Source organism: Macrosteles quadrilineatus, unplaced genomic scaffold (genome assembly GCF_028750875.1).
Source record: "Macrosteles quadrilineatus isolate MER2022 unplaced genomic scaffold, UCM_ALF_1.0 Scaffold_4__1_contigs__length_99947679, whole genome shotgun sequence".
Classification (NCBI taxonomy): domain Eukaryota; kingdom Metazoa; phylum Arthropoda; class Insecta; order Hemiptera; family Cicadellidae; genus Macrosteles; species Macrosteles quadrilineatus.
In genome coordinates this window covers 75758981-75778153 of record NW_026542597.1, presented here as the reverse complement: position 1 = coordinate 75778153, position 19173 = coordinate 75758981, and the positions used below count along the sequence as shown (strand labels likewise).

General features: G+C 35.9%; 1 protein-coding gene across 1 annotated transcript; it reads left to right on the top strand.

The window, feature by feature from the left end:
* Positions 1-907: 907 nt before the first annotated feature.
* LOC128993316 (protein TIPIN homolog) lies at positions 908-16668 on the top strand. Its single transcript, XM_054417132.1, has 5 exons — positions 908-1131; positions 5108-5210; positions 6049-6250; positions 12956-13186; positions 16383-16668. The coding sequence occupies exons 1-5, from the start codon at positions 1053-1055 to the stop codon at positions 16518-16520; spliced, it is 753 nt and encodes a 250-aa protein (XP_054273107.1). The 5' UTR covers positions 908-1052; the 3' UTR covers positions 16521-16668.
* Positions 16669-19173: the final 2505 nt, after the last annotated feature.

Here is a 19173-nt window from a genome sequence, read left to right as displayed (position 1 = left end):
TTAGGGTAATTTACTGGTCATAGGGTAAATTTTAGGGTAATGGTAGATTTAGGGTAATTTTAGGGTAAAACTAAAAGTTAGCATAACAATGGAAATTTTACTAAAAACATGAAAAAAACTTCAAAATCTGGCAAAAAACGTTCATTACATACTATGGCCAAGTCATCATATTCGATTCAACCGGTTTAAATCTAATTGCTACAATGGATTTTTCATAATAAGTTATCCTAATTGATCTTATCAATAGTTGTGAATTATCTGTTTTAGAATGTATTCGATTCTATAACACGTTATAGGCCTTACAAAATATGAAATATTATTCATTACTGGGTTTGATATTTAATTGTGTAATTAAATTGAATTAAACTGGATTATTTTACAAATTGTGTCAAGAAATTACTACTATGTATAAATTAAAGCTTTGGTGGTACCGTACTGTACTTTAAAGATAGTCCAAAAAACAGTAGTAATGGGTCGATACAGTAAAAAAATACGTTATAAGTTCTATAAAAATAAGTTCTTGATTCGATATTTTTTGTATATACGATAGAGCTGAATATCAAAATTTTGTTCTTCTTTCGGGATGTTTTTTAGAATCGAGTATAATTTTACATAAATTGATTGATTTTGGAACTTTATTTAGTATAATTAACCACCTTGTGTAAGATTTATATGATTTTAACAATGTTTTATGGCATTAAACGCAAATATTAACATTTAGGGTAATTTTTAGGGTAACTTAAAGTAGATTTAGGGTAATTTAGGGTAATTTTAGCCCGCCTTTAGGGTAAAATCGCAACAACGCGGTGGCAACACTGGTTGTGTTGAGTGTTGGTTGAATCAGAAGCAGAAGTAGGAACTAGGAAGGAACGTACGTACTAACAGTAACTCATCAATTCTGTGTTTGTAATGTTACTTCATGTTCTTTTTGAGTTTTTCACTTTCCACTCCATTCCATCTAGTACCTAACTTATATTCCGCCTCTTTCCATCCCTCGAAGGACAAACTTGCTAATTTCTTTACGATAAATTTAAATTACATTTTGAAACGTCATGAGTGATGATGAAATTGGAAGGATTCACGACCCTAATGCAGAAGCAGGAATCTCAGGAGAGGAAGAATTCCCTCACGGTAAGTTCGAGTTGGAATTATCTTAGGCTTTATATGTTAGTAAGACCTACTTCTCTTAGATGCATTTTGGAGATATGTCAAGCTTTACAGTACTACTGAACAACATGGCAAGCTATTTGATTATAGCCTATAGGCCTACAGGCCTATGTTTTTGTACCATATTCTGATAATTCGTGCCACAATGTTACCATAGTTTGACACTCATTTCATCATGTTAACACATTCGCTGCGGCGGGTCCGCCGGCAGACCCCAGATGCCGCCGCGAAAGTGCTAGGGGGCCGCCGGCAGTGCCCCGCGCCATGTCATGTTTATTGTTTCAATGTGAGCTCAGCCATTGTCGGGGAACGTTGTAATCTTTACCAGCCTGTAGCTTATAATGCGAGATTTATTCTTGTGTAGGTTGGTACAAAAATTGCCCGTAAAATCCCGTCTGGCAATGCTTTTGTCCCGTTTTCGGGGATTTTCTCAGTTCGAGCCGTATTACAAAGACTCTGGTTATTGATCCAGGCAGCGCTGCTACCTTTGGGTGTTTCAGTGAACTACGTCCACATTCGGAGTAACGCAGAACAATCACCACTGCTCTTTTGTGATTCGTCTTACTGAGATTTCAATACCAATAGCGATCGCTGATTCAGTTAGCGCGTTGGGGCTCCGCCCGGGCCTCGCCGCCATTGGCGAGCGCCTGTTTAAAGGTTTTCAGCAGCGAATGTGTTAAGTTACCACAATCTCTGTTTATGTTGGTAATATATAAAATCAGGTGATGTTTCTTCAAATTAAGGAGCTCATGGCTATTCCCATCATGACACCTTTCCAAACACAGCCTAAGTTAAATACAACCCAGGTTAGCCTAGTCAGGTTGCCTAGGTTAGAGTGTCTAGGCAGCCAGTGCAACTCCGAGGATCGTGGATCAGAACACCCCCCACCACCGCACCATGTTGTACGCTTCCGAATCATACCGGCGCATCAGCATAGCCTAACTGTTCACGGAAAATTGTTATCTCTATCACTGTCGCTGACAAAACGTATCGTTTGTTTAGGTAAAATTTAATTTAAAAAAATTAAACTGTCATAACCTAACCAAACTTGCCGATAATGAAAGACTCGAATGAAGGTTTACTAATCGAAAACATAGTTCTGTTCTAAAAATAAAATTATAAATGTCTCAAATTTAATTTTATAATATTTTTATTACAAAATAAACTGTCAAACTTAACCCTCCAAGTGTCCATAGTAATGGTATTAATGTCCGCCCATTTATTGCGCAATTGCAGGGTTTTATTAAAATGTATCTTATAAACTTAAAAACAATGTAAAGTATACTTTTTTACAGTATATAGGCTATCATTTTGTATGGGAAATTATGGGCTTCAATGTAATATTTAAAACATTACAAAAAAAATTTCCAACAATTTTTGTGGGGTTATCATTTCTAAAAAATTATAAAATAAATTAAAAAAATGTATATGTTTTTTGCGCTCAATAAATTTTTATAATTTATAAGTCTACAAATATTTTTAAATAGCCACTTTGTTCTAAATTTTATAAGGATAAGGACAAAAATATAATAATATAAGGAAGTAAATTTGCAAATAAATAAGTTATGGGTGAAAAACAGATTTTGTACATTTAGCGTTAGCTAAGAATGCATAGCCTAACCATAGCTAAGAATCTGGCCGATAATGTACATCAATATCACTACCTACTTCTTCAGGATCATCAACCAGCCCTTCAAAATCACTTAAATCTTCTTATAATGCACCACTTATATCACTTTTTTTATTTTTAACACTAAAACAATGATTAACGTAATAAAACACATCAGTCATCGGTGCGAAGTTAACCAAGTTGGGACGCCACTATGTGCGTTTTGATTGACTAAGTTAAATTTTAACTATAAGTAAGTTCTGCTTTGCCTGTTTTAAAGACTTACAGTGAGTGTCAGTTACTGTTTTAGTAAACAAAATAACATGTGTCCGTAGGCTAGGAGTAAAATTAATGGGTAAAAATGTCTAAGTTACTTATTGGAGATAGGCGGAGTTATGTGTTACGGTACTCTTCAAATAAGGCAACACCGTCAATATTCCTCAGTCTAGCATTGTGGTTATGGGGTTATAGAGCTTTATATGACTAAATAATTGGTTTTTAAAATGATTTAAAAACTTAGATGAGTCAGTCTGAGGATTGAAAGTTTTTATAGGCCTAAGTTACATGTAAATTAATTCTTATTTGGGTATGTCAGGGTGGTCGGTCAAGCATTAAGCTATGCGATTTCTGGGCTATATTTACTTGTGTTTAATTATAACTTAACATGTAAGCACGCACGCTCCAATGGACAAATAAAACGGGTTTGATAACTCTTAAACTTAATCGCTACCGTACTAATATCTATTTTCATTTCTCACATTGTAAGGTAAATTTTATGATCCTACCATGTCCTTTTATTAATTTGAAAATAATAGTTACAACCCTTAAGTTAAATTGTTCATGATGAAATGTAATTAAATGGTGTTAAAAAGGGGGATATTTTAGTTAAACAAGTTTTTATTGCACACATGTAGACTAGGTCTATTATTTTTAATTTTACAAGAGAAATATTTGTAAAAAAAAAAACAAGGAAGCATTAAATATGTTATGAATCAATACATTTCCCGGTTTATAGAAAATACAGGCCTACCTATACAAAAGTAAAAACAAAAATAAAACTTTCTTTGATAATTAAGTTATATTTTCTTTAACATCCTCATCCTGTAGTTGGTTTAGAAGTCCTTTTTAACACACTTCACAAATATTTTTCATTTGTCCCTGGCACATTTGTTTTTTTCAAGTTTTACACTTAAATTTGGTCTTGACATCTTTGTGGTAGGCAGACGGTGCACTGCGCCTTTGTGTTGGTAGGCTATATCAGTGGATTCTATTCTATGGTTGGACATTTCCATCTAATTGGTTTTCAGATACTAAGTTTTTTTGGCAAACTTCCAATACTATGAAAATTATAAATAATAAAGTTATTAATACTATTATAGGTCTAATGATAATAAAACCAAGACACTACTACGCGCACAGGGTACACTAGACCCCCTAATGGGTTATGCCAAACCCAGGGTGGTGTTAACAGGAGGTCAATGATTACAACCCTGCGGCCAGATGATAGCATATAGCTTATGCTATTTTTAGGCAGCTACTGTTGTTATGCTCACCAGGTTAGCCACCATAACTTTCTTGTTAAATTATGTAAACCCCTGCGTGCGCGTTTGAGGGTTAAAACTATGAGAAAAACACTTCAAAACTCGATTTTGAAAATAATTGCATGCTGAACTGAGAGATTTAGAATGACTATTAATGTTACTTACAACTGAACAATATGATAACTGCTAATAAGTTAGGTACCGGTACCGTACCTAAAATGATGCCACATGTAAAAGCAACTCCATTCAAACAGCCGTGGCACCTGACGGATTAGGAGACCCCATTGAAACCCTTGGGGCCTCCTAATCCCTCAGGTGCCACGACTGTTTGAACGGAGTATAATTATCAACAGCTTGTGACACCTAAGCTGGCACTTGACCGATCGCTAAGCATCTAGTTCAAAAACATCAAACATCATATGCCGTCATTCGGGTTGCGTCAACTGTCCTCACAACCCTCCTGAAGGCGCTCAGTACGTGAAACACAGGTAGTCAACCCCGTAGAGTCAGCAGAATGTGTTTGCAGTCCTGTCTTTTCCTTACTTCCACCCGTCCCCCACCTAAACTGCCTAGGCGCCAGCTTATTTGTCACGAGCTGTAATAATATTGGACCTAGATGTCTTTTTTTGTCTAATTGCGTGATGAATTAACTACAGGTTGCTATCTAAATAAAGTCAACATTAAACTTAGATAGTGACAAGGGTTGGACACTTCCCCTACAAAAAAGAGTAAGATACAAATTTTTGTAATCAAATTAATATTTATTTTTTATTGTTACTTTTGTTACCAGACGAAGGGAGTGGGGCTGAGAATGCTGATAAGACGAAACAAAATGAAAAACCAAAAGTAGTAAGGAAGAAAAAGGGTCATCGACCTGTATTGAATGCTGAGAGGTAAGCCCAAACTGCAGACTGAAACTAATTCTTATATGGATGGGCTACACTTATATGTACAATAAAAAAATATTAATAAAAAATACAGTTAACACGTAAGCTAAGCACTTAAAGAGTTAATCACCAAATAAATTCTAAACTAATATGAAAGTAATAAATATAAGTGTAGTGAATATTGGAGTTCAAGCGAGAATGCTGCAGTAGGTCTAGTGTTGCAGTACTGTTTAGGACTTTTGTGACAGATTATCACATTAATTGCTTCAGTGGATTGTTATGTTTTTGTCATTACTTTTTTTCTTTGGAATAAATTATTATATTTTGATTAGATTGATTCCAATGCATTTTGGAATTGTTCACTTCGTTGTCAGCCAACTGCCTGTCTATTCAGTTAGTTTAACCAGTTATCCCATTTATAAAACATTTTAACTGCTGTCGAGATGCCAAATTATGTATTAAATGGATATGTTTAAAAACCTTTATACCAAAACAAGCATTTGTTTATTTAGCATATTTAAAAACTGACCGAAGGAAATAAATCATTATCCTAGTAATGTTTTAACATTTTAAAAGACAAATCTTTGTCGTTAAATTTTTAGCATAAAAAATAGTGTTTAGGTGAATTCCTAGTATAATATGATTTTGGTCAGATGAATCGTAGCTTCAGATGTACCTACCTAACGTAACTGTATTGAGGCAGATCTGCATCCTGCAGCTACCATTTCCTTGCCCATGGGACTCGTATTGAAAAAATGCTTCAGTGTCTGGATCAGTACATCAGTATTTAGCAGTTGGAATCAATTTTGAAATATTAAAAACTAATAGTTTCCTAATTTTTCAGACTTATGGGTCCCCGTGGTCTGGCCCATATGGATAAACATTTCTTTACCATGAGGCTGTATGGAAGGTCCCGCACTGTCAAGCGAGACTACGACAAAGTTTTAAGAGGTCTGGAAATGTGGAGCCATCAACTTTACCCAGCTGGCAATTTTGATGACATCCTGAAGAAAATCGAGCACCTGGGTAACAATAGACGTGTCAAGGCAAGTATATAATATTAGTCTTTAATTTAGACTACATTGTTGCCAATTTCATTTTTATTGTAGTAGATAATTCCTACAATAATAGTAAAAAAAGGTGTCGTTGTGATTAACCGATGAGTGGTCAAATCAATTTCCATATTGTAACCTTTCAAATACCTACTTAGTTTTTATTTACCATCATAAAGTTACAGTAGAAAATAAAGGTGATTAAAAGCCTTAGAAGACATAGTTTATTGTATTTTCTTAAAATAAACTCTCAAGTGTAAACTGTAAATCACAATAATGTTTTGATCGAAATAAAACTGTAATGAGGCCTTAAAACATTATTTTCGTTGGATTTACTCTAATGTTCAACCTATGCACAATGTGGGCTAATTATTGCATCATATGTTAGTGTGTAAATGACTGCAACATTACGTCTGCCTCCTTTTGCACTTGCCGTTATTAGTAAGTTTATGTTAACTCTATCTGCCAACAACAGAGTTTTTCCCTAACTTTCAATCAAAACTCAATAAGAACTACCATCCAAATTATTTTACACCACACTACAATGTTTAAACGAACTTCCCGTGCAAGGATTAATCCAGAAAACAGCTGTTTGCCGGCAGCTTAATGAAATGTGGTTCAAGTGAGTTTTTACCGGACCCAGCTGATTACTTTAGGCAATGAGTGGTTATAAACAAAAACATAACCTCTCTTAGATGTTATGAGTAGTGATTGTTTTGTTAGTCCTTTAGTCGGTGGGTATATATAAGGATTTTTTTTGTTAAGTTAGCTTATAAAGTTATGGCGCAAAATATCGTACGTCACTCGTCCAAAATGTGTTTACCGGACTCGTATGGTAATCCCGCACTCAACCTAGTTTCGCACGGGAACGATCACACTTGTCTGGTAAACACCTATTTTCAGGACTAGTAATACACTAATATTCAAAGTAGGAGTTACATGTAAGGAAAGGCCAATTGGCTGATTAGGATTATTATGTACAAGGATAGGGATCTGCTAGCTTTCCTGGTAGATAGAGTCCAGATTAGCCTTGATTACACATAAAACACATGACACAACACAGAAAAACCTAATTAATACTTCGTCCCAGTTAGGGACTTCATCAGAAGGGAGAAGAAAGAAAACTGGCAGTTACAGTTCAAAAGTTCCACTAAAGTGTTGCCAACTGTTGTTTAAAATGAAATGAAAATTCCTGTCGTTATGTACATCTATATACACATACACTCCTATTTATACACATGGTAGGTTGATTATAAAAAAAAATGTGAAGCTAGCTGAGGGAAGGGTTGGGTGAATTATCTGATGTTAAGGTTAGGAGGGTTTCTAGAATCAGTGATGTATTGGTTGGCTAGTTCCCACCTTCTGAGTAGGGAGCTGTTACATAGGTCTTTGGGGAGGGATTTGATTGCTCATGTGGTAAAACATGTATCAAAATCTAAGTTGTGGTTTGCTGCATGTATTGCAATGGGTTTGTATTTGTTTGGCTTTAACATCCTGTCTATGTCAATTCATCCTTTTCCTAAGAGTTTGGGTGGTTGGTTAGGCCTATATATTGAGCTTGACAGAGTTTGCATTGTAGCTGGTAGATCAGGGTTTCACTATTGCATGTTATGTGGTCTTTTATTTTGTACTCTTTGTTGTAGGATGTGCTGGTGAAGGTTTTCCGCAGGAATGTTGATGCCACAGGTCTTGCATTTAGTTTCATTGCATGGGTAGGAACCTGGGGGCAGTCTTGGAGGTGGTTCAACAGACGGGTCGGGTAACTTGGGGATGGTCTAGGGTGGTTTTTAGATTGGCAGGTTGTCTGTAGACTATGGTGGGGGGGTTTTGGAAGAGATCTTTGGTCTGGATGGAGCTTCGAAGCATGTTGTAGCCGGTTCTCAAAAGGTTATTGAGCCTGTTGAAACCTGGGTGGTAAGTAGTCACCAGATTGACATCGTAGGTGGTTTTGGTTTTCTTTGGTGGATTGTCAGTAGCATTTTGGGCCGCTTTTATCTGCGAAGAGACTGTTTGTGTCGGGTATTCTCTATTTTCAAAAGCAGTTTGGAGTTGTTTGTTGTAAGTTATCAGATTCTTCTTGTCGGAGTTTATTCGTTTCCCTCTTTAGGCAAGACTGTAGGGTAGGGAGCGTTTGGTGTTTTTTGGATGGCAGTTGTGGTAGTGTACAACAAAGAGCTAAAAAATAAAACCTGTTTTGTAGCCTACAAAATAAAAGACCACATAACATGCAATAGTGAAAACCTGATCTACCAGCTACAATGCAAACTTTGTCAAGCTCAATATATAGGCCTATCCACCCAAACTCTTAGGAAAAGGATGAATGGACATAGAGAGGATGTTAAAACAAACAAATACAAACCCATTGCAATACATGCAGCAAACCACAACTTAGATTTTGATACATGTTTTACCACAAGAGCCATCAAATCCCTCCCCAAAGACCAATGTAACAGCTCCCTACTCAGAAGGTGGGAACTAGCCTACCAATACATCTCTGATTCCAGAAATATATAGGAGCTGAGCTAGAGGATACACCACTTTTTGCCAACCCGTCGCCATCATAAGTTTTTATTATTCTTTTATTAGTTATAAGTTTGACGCAATCTATTCCGACATTGTTGGTCACCGATGCAGTATTCAAGTATTCAAGTAACTATAATATTGTGGTATAATTACCCCGTCAAGTAATCCAAATGATGTGATGTTAGGCTAAAAACCTACATGTTTCGCCGTTAATACGGCATCGTCAGGGTACAAACACAGTAAGACATTGCTGTCACACGCATACAATAAATAAATAACACGAAACGAATTACGAACATAACATTTAGATAGGCCTATCACACGACGCGGACAGTCCCGGTGCAGGTAGTAGACTGCAGCGTCAGACTCCTTGCTCATTGTTGTCCACGTTATCAGCAGGACAAAGGTCAGGTGGTCGGTTACTTTGGTTTATTAAAACATTGAAGATGGAGTGTGAACGAAACTGTAGTTTTTCATTGAGGATATGTCCACTTGCGGTGTTGTCATTGTATAATTTGTATATTTCAAATTCCTCAAGCGTGTTTAATTTACTACCTTTTCTACATACATGTAGCACCTCTAGACCGTCAGCAATCCCACTCATATTATGGTTTAGGTCAATCAAATGTTGGGCGAACGCTGAATTCTGTTTGATTGAACGTGGTTTGGGCCTGTGTTCATTGTAACGAGTAACGAACTCACGACCTGTTTGACCTATATATTGGCTTGGACAATCTTGGCATTTAATTTTATAAACACCTGTCATTTCAATTTTCTCTCTTGTTTGGTCAGTCTGCGACAGGGTATTGCGAGTACGATTTGTGGTTTTGAATGTTAATTCTATTCCCTGCCTACGAAGCTCTTTGGACAGGCAATTTTGTAATGTGTGGGAAAATTCAACACAAACGTACTTCTTACGCTCGTCCAATTGTTTGACCTTCCCTTTGTGGTGTTTGGTTATAAGTTTGTCTACAAGCCTGCTGTTGTAGCCGTTAGATGTGGCTATATGTTTAATAATATTGTATTCTTTGTTGTAATTTGTGGGACTTAGAGGGACCGTTAGAAGTCTATGTACCATTGAGTTGAATGCTGCAATTTTTTGAGAGTGTGGGTGGTATGAGGTTGCATGAATGGTCTGGACTGAAAACGTGGGTTTCCTGTAGATTTTATAATCAAAACTATTGTTAATTTTAGTTACAGTTAAATCCAAAAAATTAATTGCGTTGTTCTCTTCCGCTTCCAAGGTGAACTTTAGCCTGGGAGCTATGTTGTTGAGATAATTTAATTGTAGATCTAATTGCCTTTTATTGCCATCAAACAAAACAATGGTGTCATCGACGTATCTATTGTATAGGACTATTTTTGAATGATATTTGTTTTTGTTTGATAAAATGTATTCATTTTCGATATGATTTAAATATATGTCAGATAGGATACCAGACAGTGGGGATCCCATGGCTAGACCATCGGTTTGAGAATAAAATTTTCCATTAAATACAAAATAATTTTGTTTCAAGATCTCTTTTAGTAGGTCAATTACCTCGGTTATTGCTTCTGGTAACATAGTTGATTTGTTGGTTAAGTTTGTTTGTATTAAGTCTATGGTTTTTTCTACGGGTACATTCGTGTACAAGTTCACTATATCAAAAGAGGCAAGCAAGTGGTGGTTTTGTACGTGCCAACCCTTAGTTTTTTCAATGAAATCATATGAGTTCCTTAGACTGTGATTATTTTCTAAGGGGCCATCAACATGGAATTTAATATTCAAGTAAGTACGAAACCCTCCTAATCTTAACATCAGATAATTCAGCCAACCCTTCCCTCAGCTAGCTTCACATTTTTTTAATAATCAACCTACCATGTGTATATAGATGTACATAACAACAGGAATCTATAATATTAAAACGAAACAGTGTTTTTTTATTTCACGATTCTGAATCAACCACTCGACGGATTTTCATGATTTTTGTGTTGAAAGAAAGATAATTTTGAGAACTAGGGAATGTCGAAGCCATAATTTTAGTTTAGGGTCCCAGTTTTTTAGAAATTAAGTTTTAATTTTGAAAAAGTCTAGCAGCCGACGCTAAGATTCTAACTAGCTTTTGGCATAAAATAATTTGCTTAACTTAACAGCTGTAAACATTCAGCTTTTGTGTCACAAATTCAGCATTTGGATAAAAATGTAAAGACATACTTAGGGTTGACTTATTTATACTATGTGTAATGCTAATCATTGATACGTTCAATTCTTCTGTAAGAGGATGACAGATTAATTTAATTTACATAGTAAAATATTAGGATGCTCAAATTATTTTTGAAAGCAATCATCGTAATCTTTGATTTGTTTTAGAGCAATATAATTTGTTTTAACTAACAGCTGGTTAGTTAAAAAAATGCCCCATAGAACTATGAGGTTATTTGCTCTGATTTTGTCATTGATTATAGGAAATAAGTCAGATTAGTAGACCACCGAGATAAGTAACACCATCGATGTGTACAAGTCGAGGCTCTGTCTGTACACGAGTTAAATAAAAAAGATATGCAAATTATTTTACTGCTCAACTTTTTTGAAAAGGGTAGGAAAATCACAAATTTTACATGTTTTAATTCATCTTGGCAGCTTTTTGTTTACAATTAATGTTTTTGAATGCTTGAACTTTGTTTGGATTAGGCCCGGAAATATTGATGTCATAAAGATGGAGATCAAGAATCCTCAGGAATACGATTTTAAATTACCACCACAACCTCAGACGGGTTTTATCCAAAGATATACAGATGAATGACATAGATTGAACACAACGTCATCATTGACCTAGGATACTGAAATTAGACTAACCATCCTTTTATGAAATCATAGATAAAACATACTCCCTTATGAAATCTAAAAAAAGTTGTTTGGCGTGTGTTTAGTTGTGGTTACGTTTGGAGGCGCTGAATATTTTATAGTTAAAATAAATGAACATGGGGAATTACAATGTACATTGGTTCAATGAGGTTGGTTTAATTATCAAGGATATTGGAACTGATAACGAAATGGATAAAAACATAGACAATTAATTACGTCACTAGCTTTACTAGCGTTTTTTGAAATTCCTTCAACATGTGACCAGTTCTTTTGTTCAAATGAATATTATTTTTGACTCAGCTGTTTACAAAACAAACTAATATGTTGTTGTGTTTACTTTTCTTTGTTTACACTTATTTATTTAGCAATTGATGCAGTGAAATTGACATAAAAGATGTGTGTGGACGATTCGTTTAATGATGTCAGGACACCAACGTTATAATTATGGGTACTGTTAATTTTTAATGGATGTTTTCGTTTTATTTTAGGGAGTTTCAATTCAGACCTACTGGAAATTGTGTATAGTATGAGTAATTGTATTGTGGTGATATTGATTATGGAAGAGGTAGGTATGCGATGGAAGGTGATATCATTGACTAGGCCTATACACAATTGATAATTACTCTTTCTACTGTAGGCTGCAATAAAATTTGTCTTTATACGTGTAAACTAGCTGTTCTGAATTATAGGCCTACACAGTTTTAAATTACTACTCCCGTACGTAGGACGGGCTAACACCTCGTTTTCATTTAATTTTAAACAACAGTTGGCAACACTGATGTGGAACTTTTGAATTTGAACTGTTACTGCCAGTTTTCTATCTTCTCCCTTCTGATGAAGTCCCTAACTGGGACGAAATATTAAGTTTTTCTGTGTTGTGTCATGTGTTTTATGTGTAATCAAGGCTAATCTGGACTCTTATCTACCAGGTAAGCTAGCTGATCCCTATCCTTGTACATAATAATCCTAATATTCAAAGTAGTAATGCACCTATTTTCAAAACGTAATATACTATTATTAATGATTGTTATAATAAAGATTTGTTATAACAAAAGCTTGATGAACGCCACTTGTAAGTGAAAATTTCTACTTATTGTCTTCTTACAGAGGCACCTGTGATTTATTTAGGCTCCTTCACTATGTGCCTGCTATGGTATCTGGTATCTGTGGTGATTGGATGCGACCTTTTTAGCATCATTCAATCACTACGCATTTCCCAATTGAATTTTTACAATCCACCTATACTGTTATGGAGACAGTTAATAGAGGTTCCACTGGGGTTTTTTTTTAGAATCTATTAATATTGTATATTTCTGCCTGGATTTTTTCAGAACTACGTAAACCGGATAAAATTGGGGCTTGAAGACACTGATGAAGATTCAGGATTGGCCAGTGAAGATCCTCTCTCTTCTCCTCCTCAGGCATCGCCAGACACTGATGATAATGCATCACCAAACACTGATGATAATGAATCACCAAACACTGATGATAATGTGTTTGATGCCATATTATCACCCCAACCAATACCACCCCCATCCCCAGTTGCATCATCATCAAGACAGGTAGGCCTATTGTGATATATCTGAATTCTATGCTTTTCAAGACCCATACAAATTTTATTCCAGGTCTGAAAGTTGTAGCATTGACTGTACACAGAATATACTTCCCATGTAATGTAAAAATTTGAAGAAGAAAAAAACTTGGTGCTATCTGTTGAGATGGTCACTAACTAATGACAATATTCTGTGTTAAGTAATAAATCAATAAGCTGTTCGATATGATACTGCATTGGTTTTAATTAATATTCAACACTAGTTAGTTCGGCCGCTTAGAAAACGACCTGCGCGCTAATGCTAAACCAATGCTGGAGGAGGTCACTTTGTAAGCGGCCGAACTATAGTTATAGGTATTAGGTATTAGTATCAGCAGGTTCAAATGTTACTCTTAGACAGCATAGAGCCTCAGTATGGCAATCCTAATGTTTGCAAATTTAAAAACTGATTCATAATAATCAACATTCTAATGTATTTAGGGAATCCCTGTAAACACCTCATATGAGGTTGAGCCCATCTGACACATCTGTAATTCCTACATTTCCCTAATTCAGAATTGCCATTTTGAACGTGATCTACTTATGATTATTCTTGTGGCATAGTATCTGTGGTAGTTATGATAAAAACACAAGGTTTTATGTGTCCCTGATCACTCCTCTACACTTCTCCACCGACCTGATGATACCTGATGATGATCCTCTACTCGATCATGAATCTCTCTCTCTCTCTCTCTCTCTCTCTCTCTTCATGTGTAGTAATACTAACTAGCTGATTATTAATAACTAGGTGAAACCCGTTGAAATCGACGGTTACTTTTAAGGCTTACGCTAATTTCATCTAACTGCGATAAATTGAATGAAACTATACATACTTTAAACATTAGCATTGTTTAAAGATTAATAAGTGTAAAAACAATAATGTTATTAATTATTGCGTTAGTTACTAAATATGGTTTATCATTCAATGAATAAAATATTTCCCATACTGTACGTCATCGGAGTTGTTAGTATGCTATCTGGTATCTCTCCTTTGAGAGAACCTTTAAATAGTATTAAAATCGTATTGGTGGATCTTTTGTAGTTAAACACCTGTGATTTCATCAGTGTAATGCAGATTAATCTATGATTTTATATGGAAAAAATCTGTTTTTTGGGGAGACACGTTCTAACTTCAAAGGGAGGTATATCCGTTACAGTGTAAGTTTGATTTTTCCTTCGTCACGACCTGGTCCACTTGGTGGCAGATGTAACATGTGAAGTTTAATTTTGTTTTAAAATGTAGATAGTGCCATGGACAAAAGAATAAGCTAACTGCACCACTGCTGACGGACTACATATATGTATATAGGCTATATATGTTTTTTTTAGGGAGAGGAGGTAAATGCATTTACGCACGCAGATGCCCAGCCTGTAGTTTGAGACTCCTCAGAGGATAAGGCTACTCACTAAAAAACTCCCTCTTCTCTGTTGGACACAGACCAGGGATTGTTTGTCACATTTCATCAAGTCGGCCAACATATGACCTAAGCCCTGGTCATATGCAATTATGCAATTATGACTACACTGTTTCTGGCATTCTGTTATTTTATTACCCAGACCGCATCTCGATCAAGGTCTGGCGCGGACCTTGGTAATCTTGGTGCGGATAATACCCTGGATGAAAAATGTGACACACAGGTCCAATTGTCCTCACCCCTCACCCTCTGCCAAAAGGGATGACCGTGTCCACCTACAGCAATCCTACGTTGTATTAAGCCTTCAGACGGGGCATTTCCCAACACGGACAGCGGAAAAAGTATGTTCCGCGTTGTCGGGAGTGCCTGGGCAGTAAATACAATCGGGTGACACAGCTTTGCCCATCCTGAATATACGGAAAAATCCATAAAATCAACCTCGCCGTGCCGCCGATTTATCCAAGGTTATACTTGCTGAATCAGTCTCCTGTTCCCAGCTCTCCTGCCACAGCTGGTTGGTGCGGGTGCGCTCCTCACTTCTGTCTGGTCCTCTCCACTCCGCTTGTCGGTCTATATTTACATCATACTAGCTGGTCCGACAGACATCGTCCTGTCCTAATGTGGTTTTATATCAAATGCTCATTCATTTTCAAGATGAGCTCGTTTGCATCGCTCAATCCCCTCCAGGTTGAAGTGAGTGAGCTAATGTAAAAGCAATAAAAAAAATTAAAATCAAATTACTAAATAACGGTTGGATGGATTATAAATTTCCTTCCCATATACATAAAAACCTTCCCCTGGCTCTAAGGAACACAAAAAAAAAGAATCATCCAATTCGGTGCACTCGTTCATTGAATTAAATATGTCAGTCTAAATTTAATTCTTTTGTCTATGATAGTGAGTTCAAAGTTTTTAATTATAGTTCCAAGGTGACCCAAGCTCAGTTCAGGCTATAGTTGATAGGTTGTCATGTACCACTAGGTGAAGTCTGGAGATTTTATTTTTATTTTGTTGATGTATATATATCAACATGCTAATCTTAGATTATATTAAGTAGTTTATTGATTGTCATGATAACATTTAAAATTGTTTAGGTTTTGGATGGCACGTTGTTTTGAACTGTGTAGACAGAAAATGTTTGGTAATTTGTATACACAATTTTTGATTTTGGACATACAGTAAATCACAGCAAGTTACTTGGAAGATAGCATTCAGGTTGTACAGTATGTGAAAGACGGTTGTGTCGACCAAGTCGGTCTGGAATTCTCAACCCACTGCGGACATGTCTGACTGTTTGTGGACCCGGTCTGTTTTAACCACACACGGTCTGGCGGGGTCAGAGTCGAATGAGTGCGGGGGCTTAAAAGGTGGACAGTGCTAGTATGAGAGAGACTGTCTGTGCTATGTCATCTCATCACTGTAGTAACCATGGTTTGGCAGAGTGTATATCGTAACAATAGTAGGCCTACTCTTTCACTGTACCAGAAGGTTATGAGATGGTAATGAGCAGCTGAGGTTAAAAGAAAAAATATCATACGTTCAGGCTAGAATAGTAGGTTAGCTGTTTCCTATCTATCAGCGGTAATGCCGGTAATCCATGGATTTACAGCTCACTCGTAAGAGTCAAGTAAGTGTAAGTGTGTCAACAGAAATAAAGGTTATTCGTTCATAAACTCACATACAGTATATTTCTTTTGTATATTACAATTTTTTATGTTTTTAAATTATTATTAACTATTTATATACTTTCAGACTTTAACAGAACAACAGCAAGAGAGGATACTTCAAAATCGTAAGATTGCTGAAGAAAGAAAAGCAAAACGGCTGAAACAACTTCAAGAAATGAAAGCATCTCAAAAGACTCAGACTTCTGATGAGTCAACTTCTTAAACGTACGGTTCCTAATCTTGTTAGGTATTTTTAGGGTTACTTTCGAATATTGATTTTTTTTACCAAGTGTGTCCTTATGTATGTATGAATTAGACATAGTTAATTTTGTTAATTAATTGACTTACCATTAAAAATACTTGTTTGTGTATTTTTCCTTATTTTTAATCTTCCTATAAAACTATTTTTACTCCATCCAGGTGAAGGAAATCCACTGAACTAGCAACAATAGATTTTGTGAATGGGTGTATTGACGCAATGAAGGTGGTGAGTCAGTTCACGGCTACTTTGCTAACCTGACCAAACCTTTGATCGTGTCTATATACCTATTCTCTTCCTTAAAACCAATAATATTGCTTTTAAAAACCTTGCACTCTATTGATTTAACAGACTATTAAACAGATAAGAAACAACACACATCAATTTACAAAAAGTTACTTGTGAAATCTAGAGAAAACCAAGTCATCACCCGTTTCCCACAAGGCTCTGTATTGGCACCTATATTGTCTTCCTAATTTATATAAACTAGAGGTCGCCCAGTAATAAAAAACTCGACCAAAAATATGTAATGTACAGACTTCTCCATTTTCACCCCACGCTGTAAACAAAACATATGATTGGAATTTCTTCCATTTGTTTTGCTTTTCCGTTTATATTTTGTTGTTATTTCGTACCCAGCATGGCAACCCATAAGGTCCATGTTCTTTTTTTAACTCATATTTTGTGTTTATTTTTTATCCTATTTTAATTTATAAAGGGATTCTTCACACCTACAGAAAAATATCTTCTAACAGTATGCGTAGATTTTCCCTATGATGCAAAGAGCTGAGAAAAAAGCTTTTAAATAAACATGCTTCTCCATTATATATAGATGTCATAAAGCACAGCCTCCTCTAAAACAAGGCTACAGCTGATGTGTGGCAAGCACTGGCGGCCTGTTGCCATGGTGATAACAGTAACAACAAATCTGTAAACTTGAACAATGTGCAGACGCTCCATTATAAAATAGTGCAACGCTGTTACTCGCCACAGCCTGATATTGGAGGAGGCTGCATAAACGCAATCGTTTCTGATCCATTTATAAATTCGCTGATGACACAATTATTTAGCAAACACAAAGAGATGCAAAATCTTGAATCCAACTCCACAGAAACAGTAAATTAACTTTTACAGTATCTCAAATAACAACTTAATTCTCATCCTAACCAATACTAATCTAGTGCTCATTATTCAAACCAGTCAGAAAAAACACCTCTTTTGAACTATACTGTACTTAGAAAATCAGAAATCCAGTAGCTCTGCAACCACTGCTACAAAGTTCCACAAACTCCCTAACTCTCAAATTTAGCCAGAACTTTGTCAGATGCCTTTTGAGTAATCAATAATGCAATGAACTTGGCGATCATCTGTAAAGCGTAAAGGCAGTGGATGCAAAGACCTAAGCATGAGACTATAAAGTTGTGCTCAAATCTTTTTCGTTAAAAAAAGAGAGGGCTCAGAAGTACAGTAGTCGCAGCTAGTCTGGCCGCGCAGGGGGTGTAGAGGGGAGTGTTTATTGCTTATTTCCAAAAACATCTGGCCCACACGACTCTCTGGGGTTGTTCAGCGCCTCAGCGCTGTCTTCATGGCTTTGGCGTGAGGGACCGTTAGTACTCAAGGGTCCGCGCGCCCAGACTAACTGCGACTACTGTACTATATAGGCCAGGGCTTCAAAAATAATTCTTTTTATTTTAATACTTTAGTGACTGTTAATTTATATAAAGGATTTAGGGAAACACAACCACCACTTAACAATTGCTTTAAACTTTAATATGATTATCGTGTGTGGTCCAAGTACGGGAGTGCCATAGTTTAACACAACTACAGACGGTATGGTCCTGGGTTCTCCTGTTTACCCAAAGCCCAGTGTTGGGGAAGCTACTTTAAAATGTAGCTAGCTACAACTACAGCTACATTTCCAAAAAAGTAGCTAGCTACAATTTTAGCTACCTTTCCAAAAATATGGTATGTTACTTTCATCCCACGCAAACTAGCTAATTGTACAATTAATTGATCATTGCAATTGTTTAAATTGTGGTACCCCTAATTATTCCCATCTCTTCAAACATTTTAAAACACATAGGCCAAACCGGTTAGGCCTAATACATTTATGTTTTACTGGTTTTACTCTAGAAAGTTATATAAGTATTCAGTAATGACATCCAAATTCCAAATAGAAATTTAAAAGTATATAGGCTTGTGATGAATCACAATCAACAGCTAAAGCAGAGGTTGATGGGCCAGCATTCTCATCATTTAAAGGTAGGGATGGACGAGATTGGATTTTTAGTTCGAGACGAGACGAGATTTTTTATTTCTCATAAAATTTCGAGACGGGATATCCCTTCTCATACACAACGGGAAATGCACGTTCAAAATTTTTACCTGATTTTGTAACATTGTTAGATGACTGTTTAAATACAAAAATAATGATAATAGGCAAGAATATTTACAATCTTTTATTAAAAACATCAGCATAACATTTGTTTATTAATCACGCCTAACTTATTAAAAATGCCTACGATTAGGAAACAAAGTGATATCAGTTAGGATAGAGTTCAACTTATCCTAAAATAAAATAAATCATAAAATAAAAGCAATATTAATTTTTATAAAA